We start from the raw sequence: 19,951 nt of genomic DNA, 5'->3' as shown, positions 1-19,951 counted from the left end.
ACCAGCAGTCTCAACTAACCTGGACCCCCAAGATTTCTCAGACACTGGACCACAAATCAGGCAGCATACACCAGCTGATATGAGGCCCCCACCACATATATCAAAGGACTGCCTGGGCTGGCCTCAGTGAGAGAAGATGCACCTAACTCTCAAGAGACTGGAAGCCCCAGGGAATTGGGAGGTCTGGTGGGGTGGGGGACATTCTCATGCATACAGGGGTGTATGGAGGAGGTATTGGATTGGGAACAGTCAGACGATGGACTGGGAGGGGAATAAAATCTGCAGTGTAAAAAAAGATTAAGTAAAACCTTTTTTTTAAAAAAACACTTGATACTAGATAATCACTGCATCAATTGAGGTATACTCACAGACCACTCCTGGCTCTTATAGTGACATTTTTTTGCCTCTCCTTATACACTTAAATTTTAATTATTTGATCAACTTATTAAGAATTCTTTCTCTTCTGTCTTGATTGTACATATTGCCTGAATCTATGCTGCTTTCATTTATTATTTTACACTGCTCCATCTCTGTGGTACTCAATGAATTAGTGATCAGTTTCGGGGTGTCTGGCACATCTATTGACAAGTAAATATATATAATATTTCTTTTTCACCTTAACATATGTGACTCTAAATTACAATTCTTTTCACTCAGTTTCCTCCTTCTTCACTCTACTATTAAAATACCTAGCCTTGGAATAGAGTCCCCTAACTGAGAACTTGGTGTACCATCCAAAGTTATTTGATTTTTATTTATTAAATTAGTGTATAACCCCATAGATGGGAGGATAAATATGTTGTGTTCTTCATATAGAATATTCTGAGGATCATCTTTAAGTCTATCACTTAAAATATGGTTTTTTTTGAAATCTGTATGGAAAGCAAACATTTGCTTCCTGGTGTTACTTTTAAGTTTTAAATGAAATTTTATTCTGGGTATACCTATAAAATATTTTGCTTAAAGATAATGTAAATGCCTATCTATAGCTTTTCATGTTTTATTTAGAGAATCACCAATATAGCAACTGTGAATAACCTATAATCTAAACATAAACAATTAATAAGTGTTTTAAGACAGTACATAATAGGTAAAGTTAAATAATAATAATAATTATATGCATTATTGAATTTTAAAAACTATTAAAAGCAAAGTTTACATACAGATATATTTTGAAGACTTGATACCATTTCATTTTGATCCTCAAAGCCACTCGTTTGAATGTTCTTCATTGCATCTTCTTTTTCTGAAAGCCATTTACTAAAAAGGCACTGAAAGGGATTGAAAAAGAATTATTTAAAATAGATCCTTTCTTTTTTACTTTTCCAATTTACCACCTCTTCAGTAATTTCCTCCTACAAGAACACACCTGTTCTTCAGTAAAACGCTGCCATTTTAGAAGAATATCTTGTAAAAGAATCCAACGATCTTCAGTCCATTTGCAGATATTTGCCCATCGATCTCCCAGTACCTGAGGATGAGAGAATCAATCACATTATCAAACAATTTTAACACAGTCTCATTTAAAATGGTAGGAATGTCATTTTTTGAATATCCTGTAAAGAATAGCTTTCCTGTTTCAGCTCATAATGAGGTAAGTAGTGTGCCTTGTTTATATACTTACAGATTAATCCACTCATTCTTCCAACTTTCATTCAAAAGAAAAGATATTTCAAAGCAATATAAAGTGGCTATGGAACTACTTTTGCATGTATATATGTGTGAGTGTAAAATAAAATAGATAAAATAGAGACTCCTCAAAATTAATACTCAATATATAATCTACCCAGATATTATACTAAGACTCCATGTAGATAGATATATAGCCATTAACTGTGAATAGAAAAAGACAAAGTTTCCAATGAGAACATTTAAAATAAATGTTTCACTTAGATCTGAAAATATATCCTTTAATGTAAAGGGCTAATCTGAGGGCCAACAGAAATAATGCAAACAGGAAATCTCCGGAGGTAAGAGGTGGAGGTACCTTCTAGAATGTACCAGAGACCAGAGAGGTAAAAAAAATGCTCAGAACTCAAAGGGAGAGACTGTAGGATGATGTTCTTATGCAGAAAGTTCCAACCTATCATTGGATGAGAAGGAAGGGTAGGCAGTGAAAAGTCTAGGAAGGAGGAGTAAGAAGAAGATCGAGAGTAATCAAGATGGAGACTACAGAGGAAGGTAATTCTGATCCAGGTGGTCTAGGTCAATTTTTTATCTTGTCTAGGTGGGCGGTTTCTCTCTTTATTAATTGGCAGTGAATTTATTCTGTGAATGTTTTATGGATTGAAAATTTAACATGTAAATATAATTGCTGAAATAACTAGTTTATGGAACTTTGATTTATGGGGCTAAAGTGGACAGTGTGTGAAAGTAATTAATGGCTGAGAGGTAGTTACAGCTTAAGGATCTGGTTCTGTTGCCCTCGCAGAATGAGAATGTGAAATGACCCACAGAATGAGATGTATTTGTTTCTGTGCTAAGTGTGCTTAAGTACCACCTAGAGGACTGAGTGGAGAGGGCAGCTAAAAGGGAGAGAACTGGGAGAGGGTGGCTTGCTGACCTCATGGTAGAGTAGCTGCTGGAATGAGCAGATCCAGCTCATGGGAACTGATAGAAAACATTCCTTTCTAATTATTACCACAATAAGAGACCTTAAATGAAATGCCCTACAGTGGGGAGAGGGTACTTACTGAGTCATCCCCAGTAGAAAGACAGGGCATCAAGTGTGTGATGGGGTTGCCATTCCACCGTCAAAAACTCTGACACAGAATTTTTCCTGTCTAAAAGAACTACAGAGACAAAAAAATGGAGAAGACACAGAGGGAAAGGAAATCCAGTGACCAGCCCAAATTGAGATCAATCTCAAGGGGAAGTTCCAAGGCATGACACTATTACTGAAGCTATGGTGGGCTTACAGATTGGAGCCTTGCATGGCTGTTCTCTGAGAGGCCCTAAAAGCAGCAGAGATAGATACAATTAGGCCCAACCAATGGACAGATGTCCAGGACCCCTGTGGTTGAATTAGGCAAAGGCTGAAAGAAGCTGAGGATGAGGTTGACCCCATAGGAAGACCAGCAGTCTCACCTAACCGGGACCTACAAGATCTCTCAGACACCAGCCACCAACCAGGTAGCATATATGCACTGGTCCCAGGCTCCCGACACTGACTTTTCCGTACACCAGAGGACTGCCTTGTCTAGCCTTAATGAGAGAAGATGCACCTAAACCTGGAAAGACTCGAGGCCCCAGGGAGTGGGGAGGCCTTGTGTGTGTGTGGGGGGAGGGTAGGGGTATGTATAGTAATATCCTCTTGGAAACAGGGTAAGGAGAAATAGGGTGAGGAAGTGTGGGAGGAAGGACCAGGAAGGCAGCAAACGCTGGACTGTAGAGAAATAACTGTAATAATAGTAAAAAAAAATCAATGTTTGATTCAAACACTGCAAAAGTAAATAATACCATGAAAAATGTACCTATTGGTATGAAACTTGTAGTTCCAAATATTTTTAAAATTGTTTCATCCACTGTTATTTTTTAGTGGAAATTCAATTTATGAGAAAGCAGTAAACAATAAATGTTTTTCTATAGTATTATAGCTGTTCAGTTGTGAGTTTTCAGACTTTTCTTCAGAAATGTCAATAAAAATTTTATTGCCATCATTTTTTATTTTATGGTTTCATTGCTAGTCAACTTCTTCTGAATCACATTTGTTGATAATAGAAACCATATCACTGAAAAAAAATACAATACTCCCATAGAAACTATACCAACTTAAATCAATGACTTCAACTTCTTTAACCAATGAGTTATTACAAAGAATCCTTGAGGTATTTGTAGAAGGTATGATTATTTTAATAATAGTGTTTTTTTCAATTTGTATTTATTCCTAAGATACATTTAAATTGTTTAAATAAATGTAGTGACCACTTCTTTCCTTATCTTTGTAGAATTGCAAGTAAAAAAAAATGTCAGGATGAAGGAGCATTTTCAAGTTATAGGTATATAAATTAATGTTTGGTTTATTTATTTTAGGACAGCTTATATAATACATAGTCCAGTGAAGGATTTCATAGTACAGATTGCCTACAAATATTGAATACATAAAAAGTTTAAGAAATATATGCCAAACAATTTGTCGTACTTTTGTGAATTCTAAAATACTTAAAATTTTTCATTTATGCATCTAACTGTGCTATTTATGACATAGTTTAATGAAGTATTTATGTTTAAATAATAATTGAATGGATAACTCATTGCAGTAGATTTGATTTATTCAATGACAAAATAAATACTTGCATTTTATTCATGAATTTATTCATTGAATATGAAAACATATTACACCAAATAAAACAAAGATATGAACTGAAATAATCTTCATAATATGAGTTAAAACATTATAACCCATGTTAGCTTAACATTTTTCAGTAATTGTCAAGACCCTCTTTAAAGAAAAAATAATATAAAATTGATCTACATGAATTGACCCTAAGTCACTTTAACTTGTGTCCTTAAAGATAAGGAATTCTACAAAGAAATATTAGGCACATACACATAGAACAGATATTATATAAAGACACAGGGAGATAGATGCCAGGCCCCTGAAATTTGGACCAACAAGACTTTCCTAGTATTCTTGTCCTTTGACTTCTTGCGTGCTCAACAATATGGAAATCTACTAAGTATAATAACATAGCTTTTATTATGAATGAATTCCTTGAGAACATATGTATATATATATATATATATATACATATATATAATCAGTTATACTGATTGATTCACAATAAATGTATAGCCAACACATTTAAACTCTTTTTATTGGATATTTTTTATTTACATTTCAAATGTTATTCCCTTTCCCAGTTTAATGTCCGTAAGACCCCTATCCCCTCTCCTCTCCCTCCCCTTCTGCTCTGAGGGTGTTCCCCTCTCCAATGAGCCCTCCTTCCTGTCCCCTGACATTACCTTACACTGGGGGTCTAGCCTTGGCATGACCAATGGCTTCTCCTTCCTTTGGTACCCAACAAAGCCATCCTCTGCTACACATGCACCTGGAGGCATGTGTCAGTCCATGTATAGTATTTTGGTAATGGTTTAGTACCTGGGAGGTCTGGTTGGTTGGCATTGTTTTTCTAACGGACTTGCAAGTCCCTTCAGCTCTTTCTATCCTATCTCTAACTCCTACAATGGCGGTACTTATTCAGTTTAAAGGTTTGCTGCTATCATTCTCCTCTGTATTTGACATGCTGAGACTGTGTCTCTCAGTAGACATCTATATCCAGTTTCTTTTGGCATGCACTTGTTAACTTCATCAATCTTCTCTAGTTTTGGTAGCTGTGTGTGTGTGTGTGTATGTGTGTGTGAGTGTGTGTGTATGTATGTATGTATGTATGTATGTATGTATGTATGTATGTATGAATGTAAGTATGTATATGGCCATTCTTTCAGGCTCTGCTCCAAACATTACTCCATATCCACTCCTGTGAATTTGTTGCTCCCCATTTTAAGAAGGAGTAAAGTATCTGCACTTTGGTCATCATTCTCCTTGAGCTTCATGTGGTCTGTGGATTGTATCTTGGGTAATTCGAGCTTTTGGGCTAATATCCACTTAGCAATGAGTGCATACCATGTGTGTCTTCCTGTGACTGGGTTACCTCACTCAGTATGATATTTTCTAGTTCCATCCATTTGCCTATGAATTTGATGAAGTCATTGTTTTTGATAGCTGTGTGGACTCCACTGTGTAGATGTACCACATTTTCTGTATCCATTATTCTGTTGAAGGGCATCTGGGTTCTTTCCAGCTTCTGGCTGTTATAAATAAGGCTGTTATGAACATAGTGGAGCATGTGTTTTTGTTGTATGTTGGGGCATCTTTTGAGTATATGCCTAGGAGTGGTATAGCTGAGTCCTGAGGTAGTGCAATATCCAATTTTTTGAGGAATCTCCAGACTGATTTCCAGAGTGATTGTACCAGTTTATAATCCCAACAACAATGGAGGAGTGTTACTCTTTCTCTACATCCTCACCACCATCTATTGTCACCTGAGTTTTTTATCATAGCCATTCTGACTGGTATGAGGTGGAATCTCAGGATTGTTTTGATTTGCATTTCCCTGTTGACTAAAGATGTTTAACATTTCTTAGGTGCTTCTCGGCCATTTGATATTCCTCAGCTGAGAATTCTTTGTTTAGCTCTGTACCCCATTTTTAATAGGGTTATTTAGCTCTCTGGAGTCTAATGTCTTGAGTTCTTTGTATATTTTGGATATTAACCCTCTATCAGATGTAGGATTGGTAAGATCTTTTCCCAATCTGTTGATTGCCATTTCGTCCTAGTGACAGTGTCCTTTGTCTTACGGAAGTTGTGCAGTTTTATGAGTTTCCATTTGTCAATTTATGCTTTTCGATCATAACCCATTGGCATTTTGTTCAACAAATTTTCCCCAGTACCCATGTGCCAAGATTCTTCCCCATTTTTTTCTTTATTACTGTATCTGGTTTGATGTGGAAGTCCTTGATCCACTTGGACTTAAATTTGTACAGCGTGATAAGAATGAGGTCTTCTATGAAGGTGTACTAGAATTCTAAACTAAACCCATGTTTTCCTGGGCTCTTTTTGGTTGGGAGACTTTTAATAACTGCTTCTATTTCTTTAAGAGTTATGAGGTTGTTTATGTAGTTTGTGTGATCCTGATTTAACTTTGGTACCTAGTATTTGTCTAGAAAATTGACCATTTCATTCAGATTTTCCAGTTTTGCTGAATATAGGGTTTTGTGTTAGGATCTGTTGATTTTTTGAATTTCCTCAGAATCTGTTGTTATGTCTCTCTTTCTTATTATGTTCATTTGGACACATGCTCTGAGTCCTCTGGTTAGTCTGGCTACGGGTTTATCTATCTTGTTGATTTTCTCAAAGAACCAGATCCTGGTTTTGTTGGTTCTTTGTATAGTCCTTTTTGTTTCTACTTGGTTGATTTCAGCCCTGAGTTTAATTATTTTCTGCCTTCTATTCAGCTTGGGTGTGTTTGCTTCTTTTCATTCTAGAGCTTTTAGGTGTACTGTCAAGCTGCTAATGAATGCACTCTCCTGATTGTTTTTGGAGACACTCAGAGCTATGACTTTTCCTCTTAGCACTGCTTAGCACTTGCTTAGCACTGTTTGGGTATGTTGTGCATTCATTTTCATCCTGGTGGAGTTTTCCTTTGATGAATATGAAGTGTCCTTCCTCACCTTTTTTGATGACTTTTGGTTGGAAGTTGATTTTATTTGATATTAGAATAGCTACTCCAACTTGTTTGTTTAGACCATTTGCTTGGAAAGTTGTTTTCTAGCCTTTTACTCTCTTGTAGTGTTTGTCTTTGTCTCTGAGGTGTGTTTCCTCTATGTAGCAAAATGCTGGGTCCTCTTAACATATCCAGTTAGTCTATATCTTTTTATTGGGGAATTGAGTCCATTGATGTTAAGAGTTATTAAGCAAGAGTGATTGTTGTTTCAGATATTTTTGTTATTAGAAGTGGAATTATGTTTGTGTCATCCTCTTCGTTGTGGTTCATTGCAAGAAGACTACTTTTTTGCTTTTCTAGGGTGTCACTTCCCTCCTTGTGTTGGAGGTTCCATCTTTTATCCCTTGTGGCCTGGATTTGTTGAATCATTGCTTTTGTCATGGAATATCCTGTTTTATCCATTCATGATATGTGTGTGTGTGTGTGTGTGTGTGTGTGTGTGTGTGTGTATAGTGATTGCAGAAACTTATAGATTTTTCTGTTCATTGATTTCAAACATTGACCTTCATTAAAACTCATACATTGCAACTAAACAGTGGGAAGATTATGTCAGGTGTAGAATCTATCAAAATCACTTCTTTCTGTTATTGCTTGAATGAATGTAACCAATTTATTAGACAAAAATAAAGAATTTGTTAAAATAGTATGACTACGAAACTAAATATTTTTAGTAACAATTGCATGAGAATTGAAATTGTATCTCAAGGAAAATGATATATGTTTACTCAGCATTTCTCTGATGTTCTCTTTAAGGGTAAAAATCCCTTGAGCTTTTAGAAATGATGCATACATCTGTGGTGCTATATAAACAGTGTAAAAATAAATATAAATGCAAAAGCAGGGAATCCTAACAACTTATGAAAGAGGAAAATGAAATTAAGTTCTATTTATATTCTCATGTGTACTCAGCCACAGTAAGGGTAAAGTTCAGTTTCCTTACTCTTATACATTCTATGCTCAGATTCACAGTGGGCATGATTTTACCCTTTCTTTTTATCCACATCTTTTATTGTTAACCAAATCAAGAACATTTGCTATCTGAATTCCTTTGTCAGCTTAAGTTGGTTTTTCAAAGCACATGTGAAAAATGGCCAATGAATAACATTTGCATGAGTGAAACTGATAAGAATTTGACAAACCCAGGAAGTAAAACTTAAGCAAAGCAATTCTTGACGTTGTGGATATCTGTGATAGACTGAGAGTGCTAAATTGTGCCTGATGTGTTTGGCACTAAGAAATAAAGTATTGCCAGCCATATGCATACTAAAAAGAAACAATAATATGCCTTGGAGTACATAATGGAGCACTTACAAAGGAGTGGGCTTCATGAAAGAGAAAGGCAGCAAGGAGTCTATCTCCTTTTATTTCACTGGAAGATTTGGCAAAACACCTCCCAGCTAAATGAATTGTGTGTATAATGGGCATACTGAAAGCTAACTTATTTCTTGAATTCTAATTTTCACTTCATAAGTAACCATTCACGTACAAATATAAGCAAATCTATCTCACCAGTGGTAAAAGCCAAATTATATCAAGTTACTTATTAAAAGTAAATTAAACTATTATAAAGGAAAATGTGGCAGTATTCTTGAATAATTTTATAAAACTTTCTAATTTTGTTCTCAATTTTGAAGTATTGTACATGTTGTTAACCAAAGGCATTTAAAAGAATATATCTCTTATCTTTCTCAACATATGATCTAGGATAAAATAAACACAGATTAAAGTATCAAGAATCCCTTATTACAATTTTTCATAAATATCAGCTACTTATCTTTAAATGATCTTGTTCTCTCTCTCTCTCTCTCTCTCTCTCTCTCTCTTTCTCTCTCTCTCTCTTTCTCACACACACACACACACTTGATGGCTCCTCTATATGCTGCACAATAACCAGTATAGGAGTATAAAAGTCACAATACTAGATGTCTGGGAATTGACCTTAAGTCTTTCTGCCTTTTTCATGAAACCAATCATTCAACAGAACAGTCTACTTAAAAGATATAACTCCAACAAGGAACCTACCATGACTGCTCTCCAAAAGACCCAACAAGCACCTGTGTCAGATGCAGATACATACACCCAACCAAGGAAAAGAAGCTACTAATCTCTCTGGTTGAATTGAAAAAGCTGCAGAAAGCTAAGGAGGAGGGCAATCCTGTAGAAAGACCAGCAGTCTCAATTAACCTGGACCCAGGAGATCGCTCAGAAACTGGACCACCAACCAAGCGTATACACAAGCTGAGATGAGGCCTCCAACACATATACAGCAGAGGACTCCCAGGTCTAGGTTCAGTCAGAGAAGATGCACCTAACCCTCAAGAGACTGGAGGCCCCAGGAAGTTTAGAGGACTGGTGGGTGGGTTGGATTGGTGGGCTGGGGATGTCCTTGTGGAGATGGAGGCAAGTGTGGGGTGGACAAGAAGAGGTATTGGATGTAGAAATCTCAGGGGGTGGACTGGGAGGGCAATAAAATTTGGCATGTAAAATTAAATAAATAAATAAATAAATAAATAAATAAAGATATAACTTCAAATTTATGCAAATCTACAGTTTTAGAAATAACAATTGTCTTGAACATTTACATTTTTGAGTTTTTCATATTGTTTTTAATGAATGTTTGATTATATTTAACAAAAATATTTAACCAGCTTAACAAAAATTTTAAGCGTAATATTATAATATGATCTAAGATGTATTTGGCATTATAATAGCACATTGGTTTAATATGAAAAAATCAGAAAATGCTTGCATTTTGTATAAAGACTATTTACTTTTTGGTGGAATTTATTTTTAATAGGTAAATAAATCTGAAAGATTTGTTAATGATATTTTGCCTTTGTGACTATGCTGAAAATGTAGCAACAGAATCATGTGCTTTGTGTACCAGTCAATTCAGTTTCATATTTTATTTTCTTTGAAAATTTTATTAAGTGCTAAGAAATACAGTGAGAAAGGACATTTCACAGGAGCACTCTTTTTCCTAAACCAACAGTCCACAGGAAAGAGCAGCCAGGAGAGCACAGGGCTCAGGAGCTACAGGGCAGCCTGAAACTAGGTCCTTCCCTTCTTCATCTGCATCCAGAACTGTAGCTTTCCCACAACCCTTGGAGACAAAACTTTTTCTGAAGAGAGCTGATATGTCAGGAGCACTAATCTTCCTAAGCCCCCAGGCAACAGGAGACAGAGCACTTTCTTCCTGTTGACTGTCCAAGGAGACAAATCCTGGGAGCAATACTGGGAGCAGGATAAACAGGGTTACCTAGGACAGGACCTGTCTAGTCTCCCTCTGCACCCAAAACAGGGGCTGTCCCACCATTCTCAATAACAAAACCTACCTACAGAGAACTGGTCTGCCAGGAGCATTCTCACTGCAAAGATCAAAGGCTTAGAGGCTTACAGGTCCACAGAAGAGACAAGCACCAGTCAGAGACAGCAAGAACAACTAATGTTAGAGCTAACTAGAAGACTAGGGACAAGCTCAGGAACCTAAGTAACAGAAACCAAGACTACATGGTATCATCCGAACCCAGTTCTCCCATTAAATTAAATACTGGATATCCCAACACACTGGAAAAGGAAGTTTTTGATTTAAAATTGCATCTCATGATGCTGATAGAGGACTTAAAGGAGGACATAAATAACTCTTTAAAAGAAATACAGGACAACACAGGTAAATAAGTAGAAACCCTTAACGAGGAAACACAAAAGTCTCTTAAAGAATTACAGGAAAATACAACCAAACAGGTAAAGGAATTGAACAAATCCATCCAGAATCTAAACCTGGAAATAGAAATAATAAACAAATCACAGAGAAAACCTTGGAAGTAGAAAATTTAGGAAAGAGAGCAGGAGATATAGACATAAGCATCACCAACAGAATACAAGAGATTGAGGAAAGAATCTCAGGAGCAGAAGATTACATAGAAAATATTGACACAGTAGTCAAAGAAAATACAAACAGCAAAAAGCTCCTAACCCAAAACATCCAGGAAATCCAATACACGATGAGAGGACCAAACCTAATAATATTATGTATAGAAGAGAAGAAACATTCCCAACTTAAAGAAGCAGTAAATATATTCAATTAAATTATAAAAGAAAACTTCCCTAACATAAAGAGATTCCCATGAACATACGAGGAGCCTAAAGAACTCCAAACATATTGGACCACAAAAAATTCCTATTACATAATAGTCAAAACACCAAACATAGAAAACAAACAAAAGATATTAAAAACAGTAAAGGAGAAAGGTCAAGTAAAATATAAAGGCAGACCTATGAGAATTACACCAGACTTCTCAACAGAGACTGTGAAAGCTAGAACATCCTGGACAGATGTCATACAGACCCTAAGAGAACACAAATGCCAGCACAGGGTACTATATTCAGCAAAAGTCTCAATTACCATAGATGGAGGAAACAAGATATTCCATGACAAAACCAAATTTATACAATATCTTTCCACAAATCCAGCCCTACAAAAAATAATAGATATAAAACTCCAACACAAGAAGGGAATCTGCACCCTAGAAAAAGCTAGAAAGGAATAGTTCTTGCAACCAATCCAAAAGAAGAGAGACAAACAAATATAATATTACCTCTAACAACAAAAATAATAGGAAACAATAACTATTCTTTAATATCTCTTAACATCAATGGAGTCAATTCCCCAATAAAAAGGCATAGACTAGCAGACTTGATACATAAATAGGGCACAACATTTTGTTGCATGCAGGAAACACACCTCAGTGACAAAGACAGACACTACCTAAGAGTAAAAGGCTGGGAAAATTTTTGAAGCAAATGGTCTCAAGAAAGAAACTGGAGTAACCATTCTAATATCAAATAAAGTCAACTTTTAACCTAACTTTATCAAAAAAGGTAAAGAAAGACACTTCATACTCATCAAAGGAAAAATTCACCAAGATGCACTCTCAATTCTGAAAATCTGTGATCCAAATACAAGGGCACCCATATTCATAAAAGAAATTTTATTCAAACCCAAAGTATACATTATACCACACACAGTAATAGGAGGAGACTTCAACAAAACATTCTCATCAATGGACAGATCATGGAAACAGAAACTAAACAGAGACACAGAGAAAATAAAAGATGTTATGATCCAAATGGATTTAACAGATATCTATAAAACATTTCCTTCTAAAACAAAAGAACATACCTTCTTCTCAGCACCTCATGGTACCTTCTCAAAAATTGATCATATAATTGGTCACAAAACTGGCATCAATACATACAAGAAGAATGAAATAATCCCATGCATCTATCAGATTCCTACGGACTAAGCCTTGTCCTCAATAACAACAAAAATGACAAAAAGCCCACATACACATGTAAGGTGAATAACAATCTACTCAGTCATAATGTCATCATGGAAGAAATAAGGAAATTAAAGCATTTTGGGGATTTAATGAAAATGAAGGCACAACATACCCAAACTTATGGGATATAATGAAATCAGTGCTAAAAGGAAAACTCATAGCTCTGAGTGCCTCCAAAGAACCTGGAGAGAGCATACATTACCATGTTGACAGCATATCTAAAACCTCTAGAATAAAGAAAAGCAAATATAGCCAAGGGGAGTAGATGGCAGGGAGTAGTCAACTCAAGACTGAAATCAGCCGAGTAGTAACAAAAAGAAGTATACAAAGAATCAACAAAATCAGGAGCAGGTTCATTGAGAAAATCAACAAGATAGATAAACCCTTAGCCAGAAAAAACAGAGAGCACAGAGAGAGTATCAAAATTCACAAAATCATAAATGAAAAGGGAGACATAACAAAGAAACTGAGTAAATAAAAAAAAATCAGATTCTATTACCAAAGAATATACTCAACAAAGTGGAAAATCTGGAGAAAATTGATTGATTTTCTAGACAGATACCAGGTTCCAAAGTTAAATCAGGATCAGATAAACCATCTTAACAGTTCCATTACCCCTAACACAATGGAAGCAGTCATTAAAAGTCACACAACCAAAAAGAGCCCAGGACCAGATGGGTTTAGTGCAGAATTCTATCAAACCATCAAAGAAAACCTCATACCAATACCCTTCAAACAATTCCACAAAATAGAAACAGAAGAAATACTATCCAATTTGTTCTTTGATTTATGCTTATAGCTAATCTGCACAAAGACCCAACAGAGAAAGGGAACTTCAGACCAATTTCCCAAATGAATATCAATTCAAAAATACCCAATAAAATTCTCACAAACTGAATCCAAGAACACATGAAAATGGTCATTTGCCATGATCAAGTAGGCATCATCCCAGGGATGCGAGGATGTCTTAATATATGGAAATTCATCATCATAATTCACTATATAAACCAACTCAAGAGAAAAAACACATGGTCATTTCATTAGATGCCAAGAAATCATTTGACAAAATTCAACACCCCTTCATGTTAAAAATCTTGGAAATATCAGGAATTCAAAGCCCATACCTAAACATAGTAAAAAGCAATATACAGCAAACCAGTACCCAACATCAAACTAAATTTGAAGCAATCTCACCTAAATCAGGGACTAGATAAGGCTGCCAACTCTCTCCCTAACTATTCAATATAGTACTTGAAGTCCTAGCCAGAGCAATCAGACAACAAAAACAGGTCAAAGGAATACAAATTGGAAAGTAAGAAGTTAAAATATCACTATTTGTAGATGATATAATAGTATACATAAACAACACCAGAAATTCCACCAGAGAACTCCTACAGCTGAAAAGCAATTTCAGCATAGTAGCTGGATATAAAATTAACTCAAACAAATCAGTAGCCTTCTGCTACTCAAAGGATAAAAAGGCTGAGAAAGAAATTACAGAAATGACACCCATCACATTAGCCACAAATAGTATAAAATACCTTGGTGTGACTCTAACCAAGCAAGTGAAAGATCTCTATGACAAGAACTTCAAGTCTCTGAAGAAAGAAATTGAAGATCTCAAAAGATGGAAAGATCTCCCATGCTCATAGATTGGCAGGATTAATATAGTTAAAATGGCCATCTTGCCAAAAGCAATCTACAGGTTCAAGGCAATCCCCAACAAAATTCTAATTCAGTTCTTCACAGAATTAGAGAGAGCAATTTGTAGATTCATTTGGAAAAGTAAACAACTCTGGATAGCAAAATCTACTCTCAACAATCAAAGAACTTCTGGGGGAATCACCATCCCTGATATCAAGCTGTATCACAGATTAACTGTGATAAAAACTGTATGGTATTGGTACAGAGACAGGTGTGTAGATCAATGGAATAGAATTGAAGACCCAGAAATGAACCTACACACTTTTGGTCACTTGATCTTTGACAAAAGATTTAAAATTATCCAATGGATAAAATACATTATTTTCAACAACTGGTGCTACTTGAACTGGAGGTCAGCATATAGAAGATTGCATATTGAACCATTCTTATCTCCTTGTACAAAGCTCAAGTCCAAGAGGATCAAAGACCTCCACATAAAATCAGACACACTGAAACTAATAGAAGAGTAAGTGGGGAAGAGCCTCAAACACAAAGGCAGAGGAGAAAACTTCCTGAACAGAACACAAATGGCTTATGCTCTAAGTTCAAGAATTGACAAATGGGACCTCATAAAATTGTATTGCCTCTTTAAGACAAAGGACACTGTCAATAGGACAAAACAGCAACCAACATATTGGGAAATGTCTTTACCAATCCTACATTAGAGAGCTAATATCTAATATATACAAGGAGCTCAAGAAGATATACTCCAGAGACTCAAATAAACTTGTAAAAAATGGGGTACAGAGCTAAACAAAGAATCTCAGCTGAGGGATATCAAATGGCTGAGAAGCACCTAGCGAAATGTTCAACATCCTTAGTCATCAGGGAAATGAAAATCAAAAGAACCCTGAGATACCACCTCACACCAGTCAGAATGGCCAAGAAAAAGCTCAGGTGAAAATAGATGCTGGCGATGATGTAGAGAAATAAGAACATTCCTCCATTGGTGGTATTTCATGCTAGTACAACCACTCTGGAAATCAGAAAATTGGACATAGTAATACCTAAGTACCCAACTATACCTTTCCTGGGCATATACCCAAAAGATACTGCAACATATAACAAGGACACATATTCCACTACTTTAATAGCAGACTTATTTATTATAGCCAGAAGCATACAGAAAATGTGGTATATTTACACAATGGGGTACTACTCAACTATTAAAAACAATGACTACATAAAATTCTTAGGCAAATGGATGTAACTAGAAAATATCATCCTGAGTGAAGGAACCCAGGCACAAAAGAACACAAATGGTATGCACTCACTGATAAGTGGATATTAGCCCAAACATATGAAGCCCAAGAATAAGGAAGATCCAAATGTGGATGCTTCTTAGAAGGGAAAACAAAGTACTCACTGGAAAAAATACAGGAACAAAGAGTGGAGCAGAGACTCAAGAAAGGGTCATCCAGACCGCCCCAATTGGGGATCTGTCCCATATGCATCCACCAAACCCAGTCACTATTGCTGATGCCAAGAAGTGCTTGCTGACAGGAGCTAGATATGGGTGTCTCTTGAAAGACTCTGCCAGAGCCCTACTGATACAGATGCAAATGGTAACATATACAGATGAGCTACTAACTATTGGACTGAACAATGGATTCCAATGGAGGAGTTAGAGAAAAGACTGAAGGGCTGAAGGTATTTTCAACACCATAGGAAGAACAACAATATCAGCCAACCATATACGATCAGAGCTCCCAGGGACTAAACCACCTGTAAAGAGTACACATGGAGAGACCCATGATTCAAGCCATATTATGTGACATAGGATGGCATTGTCCAGCATCAATGGAAGATAAAGCCATTGATCCTGTGAAGGCTTCTTTCCCCAATATAGTGCAATGCCAGGGCAGTGAAGTTGGAGTGGGTAGGTTGGAATGGGAGCATCCTCACAGAAGTATGGGAAAGAGGGGGAAGGGGATAACATTTGAAATCTAAATACATAAATTACCCAAGAAAAATAAAATTATTTTAAAAGGTAAGGCCACTTCATTCTTCTTACTGTTTGCATGGTGTTATTTAATGTTGTTTGGCAGATTAATGAACTCTGTAGTCTAGAGCTCCCTCAGGTCTAATCAACAGGGATACCAGAAAGTAAGGAACATTCCACCATTCAAATTTCTTTGCAGCATTCATCACATTCCCAGTGATTATTTGGCAGGCAGACATTTTGTTGCACCTTACAGTTCAGAATTTTTTCAGTAGGCAGCCTCCCTGAATTACAGTCAAATTATATCAGAGATTAATATGACCAGTGTAATTATAAACCCTGATTACCGTCTTAGAAATCTTTCTCTTTCTTCTTTTCTATATAACCATCTTCCAGTAATTTGTGGTGAACCTGAAGGCCTAAATAAGCAAATGCTTAATGTCAGTGTTTTTCAAACTTCCTAATGCTGATACACTTTAATACAGTTCCTTATGTTCTGGTAAACCTCAACCATAAGTTTAGTTTTTTGCTCATTCATAAGTGTAATTTTGCTACTGTTATGAAATTTAATGTAAATACAATATCTTATATGTTGAATATCCGACATGTAAGCCCAGTGAAAGGGATGTTTGATTGATAAAGGGGTCAGGAGTCATAAGTTGAGAACTGATTATTTATAACAGTCTGCCTTCTCCACCTCAGGAAATTTATGACAAAAACCTACTAAACTCAGTAACTATAAAGAATAACATTAGAAAGTATAAAGGTGAACAACCCTAATTTTAAATTATAAATAGCATAAATTCTTGACCAAGTTCTGTGCTTGCCCAAATCAGTCACACCTGTTGAGAGACTCAAACTTGGCCCAAACTGTTTCAGTTGTGTTCTCCTAGGAAAAAGCAAGCAACAATATCTGCTCTAGTAGTTTCTAATCCATTGTACAGTTGAAGTCAGTTAGGGCAGCATAAATGAAATTACTCTGAATGCTGTGATCATTTATTGAGATTGCAATGACTGATAGAGATTTACAGCTCTGCTGACAGAAAAATCTGCCTTTTACCAAATGTGAAAATTCTGAAATGCTACAAAATCATAACAGAAAGCACATAAAACATGTCATATGGGACATTAAGTTTACACTTTATTGTATTTTATTTGGAGTTCTTTCATAAGGTATAAACTTTGCAAAAAAAAACCCTGAAATACTTTTTACCTTATTTTAAATAAGACTGTGCTCTAATATATATTGTAATTGAAAGTGAATTATGGAAATGATACTATTGTCATTGAAGCAGTCTACATTCTATTTGAAATCAGTCATTTGTTATCTTTTAAGATCTCAAATTCATGATTTTTCTACCTAGTTTCTCAATACAAAAATTATAGACATTTACCACTACATATGGCAAAATCACAAATTTTAATATTTGTACAAAATAAATTGCATTAAATGAGAATGAGAGAATGGAGGATTGATGGGAATGAGCAAATTTAAAGCTCATGTTATTCATGTGGTGAATAAGAGGGTAAAAAGGCCAAGGACTATCAAATCAATTGCATTTGCCACAGCAGTTAGAGATTTCTTCCTTTACATTGCATTTCACTTTTATATATTGCTAACTAACAAACTATTATGACATACACTCTGGACATTATATGGCTATGTTAATATTTTGTTAGCTTGATTGCTAAAAATGTATAATATATGAATTGATAAATGTGTAAATTGTTAAAACATATGAGTTAAGCATAAATAAAACTCTTGAAAATGAAAATATAATAGGAAATGAAATTAAATAGGAATTTTATGCCCATATTAATCCTTTCATTTGGCACATGTGCGTTCCAACTACAAGGCATTATCAGTTACTTAAATAAAGTTAGTATATTTCAGGGGAAAAAATGTCACTCTCTCTGTTAAAGCTACTATTGTTGTGATGAAACTTGACCAAAGCAACTTGAGAGAAAAATAATTTAGCTTAATCTTCCACATGACTGTTCATCATTGAAGGAATACAAGCAAAGAATAAAAACAGGACATGAACCTAGAGGCAGAAATTGATGCAGAGGCTATAAAGGAACGCCCCTTACTAGCTAGCATCTAGTGGCTTGTGCATCCTGCTTTCCTATAGAATCCAGAACCAGTTCTCTACCTATCAGTAGACTCTCACATCAGTCACTAATAAAGAAAGTGTCCTATAGACTCTCCTATAGCCAGATATTATGAAGGAAGTTTCTTAATTGTGGTTTCTTCCTCTTGGATGACTTTAGCTTGTGTCAAGTAGACATAAAATTGCTCAGCACAATCAATTTATGGATTTAATGAGAAAATGTTAATCATATACTAGTAAATAAAATATGTTACCATATAATAAAGATTTATGTGCCCCAGCCACATTCTTCATAAATCAGGCTATTTTTTGTAACTGAGAAATGTGTCTATCATATTAATAGAATAAAAGCCAAAAGTACTAGTATCAGTTCAGTTGACCCCCTAAACAATTGGTTAGTAGAACAACTCAGAACCAAAGGTCACAGGAACTTAGCAACAAACCTACAGATTAGGTGCCTTATGTGTGACTCTTAAAAGGCTTACCAACTATTCATTAACAGGAGTAAAATTGATAGCATGAGTAATGAGCTGCAGGAGATAAATAAAATGGTCATCAATCACAAAGAACCTTATATATCTACTACACTGATTCTATAAATTGCTGAGATTAACAAATAAACTTTTTACAATCACTTAATGCAAATCTCTCAAAGATATCTTAACTGTATTCATCTAAATCAGAAAAAGCAAAACAAAATGAAATATTTTAAGCATCCTACTTACAGCAAAAAAAACTAAACCCTCAGATAATATCTTAAAAACCTCAAGACTTTCTTGCTTGAATATTTATAAGAATTTTGAAGAAAAATAATAAAATGCTAAATACACATGAAAGATATTACATTTCTATGAACTGAAAGATATATATAATAAAAATATTAATATTTTAAAAGTCACCTACAACTTCAGTACAATTCTGTGTGAACTACAGCATAATGTTAAGGTGGGCTTTTATAAACTGATTTTAAAATTAATGTTAAAATTCAATAGGCCCAAATAGTATTTATGTAGGAAAATATCAAGTACAAATTTCTTTTATTGATCAACTTGTTAATGAGAAAAGAATTGGTGCTCCTCTCAGATTCCTAAAACTGTATTTGGTGAACTTCCTTTCCTTAGAATGATGACCTTAGAAAACATATAATTGTAGGTTAATCATCAACCTCTATGGGCTATCCATCTTCTCTAACTCAGATATATCTATAAGACTAACTTAAGAGCCATGACCAACTCTCCAAATTTCAATCCCATATATAAACATAATATAAAGGCATACATATCTTTACATAATGATATTTTAAATGTATGTTTATAACAGTGTCATGTGCAATATTTTTAATTAATTGGAATCAAACCCCATTTTTGTGTGTCAATCACAATATTTAAATATATTTATATAAATTAATATTCATTAATGAAACCCAATTACTACTGTTATAAAACATAAATTTATATCATTAAAATGTGTAAAAATATGCAGATATGAAGAAGTATTTACTATGAAACTATTTATCTTAACTGCACAAAATAACAAAAATAACCAGTAGTATTTTTGGCCAAGTAG

At 35.1% G+C, this 19,951-nt stretch overlaps 1 protein-coding gene across 11 annotated transcripts in view; it reads right to left on the bottom strand.

The window, feature by feature from the left end:
- Dmd (dystrophin) overlaps positions 1-19,951 on the bottom strand; it is a 2,367,748-nt gene that overhangs the window by 1,506,311 nt on the left and 841,486 nt on the right. For all 11 annotated transcript variants that reach the window (XM_063279795.1, XM_063279798.1, XM_063279800.1 and 8 more), the window contains 2 exons: positions 1,370-1,471; positions 1,164-1,271 (listed from right to left, as the gene is read on the bottom strand). In XM_063279795.1, coding sequence (XP_063135865.1) covers positions 1,164-1,271; positions 1,370-1,471 — 210 coding nt within the window. The remainder of the gene's footprint in view (positions 1-1,163; positions 1,272-1,369; positions 1,472-19,951) is intronic.

This window comes from Rattus norvegicus, chromosome X, assembly GCF_036323735.1.
Source record: "Rattus norvegicus strain BN/NHsdMcwi chromosome X, GRCr8, whole genome shotgun sequence".
Taxonomy (NCBI): Eukaryota; Metazoa; Chordata; class Mammalia; order Rodentia; family Muridae; genus Rattus; species Rattus norvegicus.
This window is presented reverse-complemented; position numbering and strand designations above follow the sequence as displayed.